Raw genomic sequence first — 4,690 nt, 5'->3', positions numbered from 1 at the left:
AGGAGGCCAACAGGCCTCCTGGTGTCAAGTAGTCTAACTGGATCCCTTCCACCTGGAAAGATGAGCGACACATCTTGACTGGACTTGACACATATTTTGGTCAAGGGTTTGCCTCTCTTGCTTGTGGAGCTTCAGCCAGGACCACGGCTGAGTGTTTACTGACATAAGATCCCACATAATATTCCATCGGACCGAGGCACCCACTTTATAGGAAAGGAAGTGCAACAGTGGGAATTCAGGCCCAGAGTCTACTGGTCCAATAACACACAGAAGATTTTGACCTGATGGAGTAGTGGAAAAGCCTGCTGGAGATGCTGCTGAGGGGCCAGCTTGGGCATCACAACCAGTGAGGATGCCTTGCCACCCTCCAGCATGCAGCACACACTCAAAACTGATGGCCATTATATGGTGTGGTGTCACGTGAGTCCAGCAAATCAAGGGCGGAAGTCATTCTTACCACAGCTGCCAGGCATTTACCCTTTAATTTGTGCTGCCCGTCCCCACAACTCTGGCCTCTGTGCATTTAGAGATCTTGGCTCCCAGAGGGGGAATGTTCCCCTCAGTAGGCACAGCGAGAGTCCCATTAAATGTCAAACTATGCGTGCCACCCAGTTACACTGGGTTCCTCGTGCTGAGAGGGCAGCAGTCCAGGGAAGGTGCCACCACCATGGGTAACTGCTCCTGGACATCAGGAGGATGCAGAGCTGTGGGCAGAACATGGGGACAGTATGCTTGGCACCCAGGTGACACACTTGAACGTCTCTTGGGGCTCCTGTAGTCAATTTTGAGGGCAGAGAGATGTGTGCAGCAACCAGAGCCTGAGAGGGGCATGGTGATTAGGGGCCCAGACTCCTCAGGGATGAGGATCTGGGTCATCCCACTAGGCAAGTCATATGTCAGCAGAGGTGCTGAGGGTGAGGGGAATCCAGACCGCGTGGTTGGGATGAGCACTACCTGTGGTCTCGAGACAAGCTGTTGTGACAGAGGCTGAAGTTCATCCCTCTAGATTTCCTTTTATAAGTTTCCCCCAGGAAGAAAGATCCATCAGAATCCTGAATTAGCCAGTAGATCTAAGTGGTATAAGGTGTGGGGTGCAGTGGACACCGTGGGGCCCTGCCCAGATCTCCCCTCTGGCCTGTCCCTCAGAACGGAAGTCATCCCCCAGGTGCTGGCGGTCTTGACAGCTAATAGTTTGCAACTGAATTCCCTCTCCCAGAGATTGATTGCCCTTGGCTGAGGACAGCCACCTTGCTCAAGGTCATACCCCCTTCCTAGGGACAGCTCATGTCCAGTGACTGTCAGTCAATGACAAGTTTTAAAGGCCCAGCTTCCTCGTCACAATTTGGGTCCTCTGCAGGGTCACCCTTGCCCCAGAGCTCCCCAAGAGATCAGCTGAGGCCTCTGTTAGTGACCATATCATAGCCCAATTTCTCCCTCTGCCCTGTCTTGGTTTCTTTCCCCCTCACCCGTGGGATCCAGAGAACTCAAATAAACTTCCTGTACACAAACCTAAGACTCAAAGAGCCTGCTTCGCATGGAAACCAACCTGCAACAATTTAAAGAGTTGGACCTATCCCATCCTCAATCTTCTCATCTTAGACATAACTAAGATGCCTTTAAGGAAAAAAAAAATTCCTTTACTGTCCTCTGCTCATTTGGGGCATTAGCTCCCTTGATAGCAATACAACCTTGAGACTGTCATATTTTTATCCTTGGCCTGATGCTCTGCTTTTCACCTGTTAACATTTATCATTAGAAAGCAAGAGTTTATCAATGAGCTCCCTACACAGTTTCTTTGATATACTTCCTGCTTCTTTATTGGACCATTTGTAATAGTGCCAGTAAAGTGAAAACTACTTTCTGAGTTCTTCCCAACCTTTATAGCTGAGTTCACTCATCTGCAAAAAGGTGTTTTTAAATTTTCATTGAACTTCTTGTGTTCTATTTGTGTAAAGACTGGGATACATGTCTGACGCAGCCAGACATGTATGATTTACTTCTTTTCAAATTCAAATGTCAATCCAGGTCTGCTCTAGTTGTTCCCCTGCCCCTGATTTACCCTCCATCTCCCAGAATACGTGCCGACTGAGAAGCAAAACTAGTAGTCCATTGAGAGGTTCTTCCTTAGCAGTGAATGGGATTCAGAAATATTCTGGAGCCCCTTCCTGTGTGTAGGACGGACTGTGTCTTTAAGGCAACCCTTTAAGTCCTGGGCTACAGCCTCCACAGTTAACCCCATGGTGTCTGGGCAGCTTGATTCCTGGGCTTCAGCCTGGGTTCCTGGTTTTCACTTCTATCCTCTGCTGGGCCGGGAGCCAAGACTGAACCCAGTCCAGTTGGCCAAGGCTCTGACCCTTTCTCCTAGTTCCTGCCAACTTTCTTTGTTTCTGTTTTTTCTACCTTGATCCATATGTAGATCCTTGGGCCGAGACTCTGGTCATCAGGATGCCAGGAACTCTTGTTTCCCAGAATGCCACGCTCTTCCCCTTGCCCTCAGATCGGGCCCCTCACACTGTCGCTGGTCCAAGCTGCACCTGTATCCCCTACAACTGCACCTGAATCCACACTAGGACCTTGAACCCGAACTGTTAGCATTTGCAGCCTGGGTGAGTTCCCCTGCCCTGCGCCAGCCGCCTGAGCAAAATCCTTTCTCACAGTAAATGCCCACATACCCATCACTTCAGCTAGTACTGCTGCTTTGACAAATTAGGCCCTGTTAATGAGAATTAAACCCAGAGTAGTAGTTTTCCTGAGTGGATTAACAATCCTCTGAAGGGTAAAACTGCTGGCAAAGCAAGTGAAAAATTTTCCAGAATTTCAGCATTTATTTTAATGGAACTTTGTATGAAGACTTAATTTAGTTGCGACCAAAATATCTTGCCTGTTTGCTAGTTTTGTTGCCTATTATCAAAACATTTGTCCAGGCCTCCATCTCAGCAGATAGATTTCATTATCTTCCCACAGCTATATTATTTAACTTTTCTCTAACTTCATATTTGTAGATGTTCAAATGGGTAGGTATTTTATTTCAAAACAAGAAAGGTTTAATTTATAACAGAGAACAAGTAGTATTAATGCATACACAAGCCACAACAAATAGTTTCCTGGGATTATAAAATAGAGAACTACTTAAATGCCAGACATTCTGGCATCAACTATATACCAGAGGAGAGAGGAGAGGAAATTAAGTATCAAGAACCAAGATGTTCTAAGAATTAGAAGGTAGACAGTGGCTTGTAATAAAGCAATAATAAAATGACTAAGGTTATAGTATAACTCATCTAATAACTAAAACAATAGTTTATCTTTCCAAGGACAGATAAGTAGCTCAAAGTGTGTTATAGATATTTTTTTACAACTTCCTAAGCTAAGATCTTACATTTATAAATATTTACTCAAAGTCATTAGTTAGCTTAATCTCTTAAGCCAATCATACTTTGCTTGGGCCAATATTAAATTCTGTTTTTATTCTGTAGCCCAAGAATACATTGTGGCCCCGATAATCCACAGTAGATAATGTACACACAAATCAAGAATCATTTGCATGTGATGAAACCAGAGAACACTTTAAATAGCACAATTTACCACCAGCCAAAGGCAAGCCTATCCTTTAGAGCAGTACCTTTCCTGAGCCCAGTAAATGGCTGCACTGTTTTCCTTCAAACCAGTATTCAGTTAAGTGAAAATCAATGGCTAGGATGACCTGCTGGTGATTCCACCTTATCATGCGAGAACAATGACTTGAATTTAAGGAATAATATATGAAGCATATATTATATATATATAAACTGAAGGCAATATGTCTTGCCTTCAGTTTAATGGGTGTCCACCAATGCAAGGCAAATGGTGGATGGAAAGAAGTTTCAGAATCTTTGATTCAACCTACACTCCTCCAGGTCTGCTCTTGGGAATGAAAAACCAAAACTCACATTAAAAGCATCTTTAAAATTCTATAATTGAGCTAGAGATTTGGAAATAGAACTATCTAGACCAGCTGGGGGTAAGAGGAGAGACAGTGCTGGCCTCTACCTCAAGGTTTCACAAAACAGAAACAGGGAACCCAGCAAGTCAACTCAATCTCCCTACACATGCTTGCGAGAGAAACCGACTTCAGTAGAGGCTGGTCTTTTTCATGATCCGAAGAAACTCTTCCTCGTTCACTTCACCGTCTCCATCCCGATCTGCTTCGTCAATCATTTCCTGCAGCTCCTCATCAGTGAGGTTTTCCCCCAACTCGGTGGCCACGCGCTTTAGGTTTTTGAAAGAGATCTTCCCGGTTTCATCATCATCAAAGAGCCTGAAAGCCTTCAGGATTTCTTCCTTGGTGTCTTTCTCGGCCATCTTCTGAGTCATCACAGCCAAGAAGTCATTGAAGCTGACTTTCCCTGTGCTTTCCTTGTCCACCTCGGCGATTATCCTCTTCATCTCCTCCTTCCTGGGTTCAAAGCCCAGCGCCCTCAAGGCCACCTTCAGCTCCTTCACGTCGATGGTGCCGCTGCCGTCGGCATCGAAGAGGGCAAACGCTTCGCGAATTTCTTGCTTCTGATCTTCAGTGAGTTCGGGCTTAGGTTCCACCTTTCTTTTCTGGCTGGTGGAGGCCACGTTTGACTTCTTGAAGCTGGAAGCCATCCTCTGGCGGCGGCGGCGGCGGCGGCGGCGGCGGCGGCGGCGGCGGCGGCGGCGGCGGCGG

At 46.2% G+C, this 4,690-nt stretch overlaps 1 protein-coding gene across 1 annotated transcript; it reads right to left on the bottom strand.

Moving 5' to 3' along the window:
• Positions 1–4,110: 4,110 nt before the first annotated feature.
• CETN1 (centrin 1) lies at positions 4,111–4,639 on the bottom strand. The gene has a single exon (XM_029232658.1). It carries the CDS (start codon positions 4,627–4,629, stop codon positions 4,111–4,113), a length of 519 nt encoding a protein of 172 aa, XP_029088491.1. The 5' UTR covers positions 4,630–4,639.
• Positions 4,640–4,690: the final 51 nt, after the last annotated feature.

The sequence above is a fragment of the Monodon monoceros genome, unplaced genomic scaffold, assembly GCF_005190385.1.
Source record: "Monodon monoceros isolate NGI ecotype Baffin Bay Population unplaced genomic scaffold, NGI_Narwhal_1 Super_Scaffold_1, whole genome shotgun sequence".
In the NCBI taxonomy this organism is placed as follows: Eukaryota; Metazoa; Chordata; class Mammalia; order Artiodactyla; family Monodontidae; genus Monodon; species Monodon monoceros.
This window is presented reverse-complemented; position numbering and strand designations above follow the sequence as displayed.

What these genes read in the sequence shown, in the direction of transcription:
- CETN1 (XM_029232658.1), bottom strand. Translation starts at nt 4,629, where the DNA reads ATGGCTTCCAGCTTCAAGAAGTCAAACGTGGCCTCCACCAGCCAGAAA.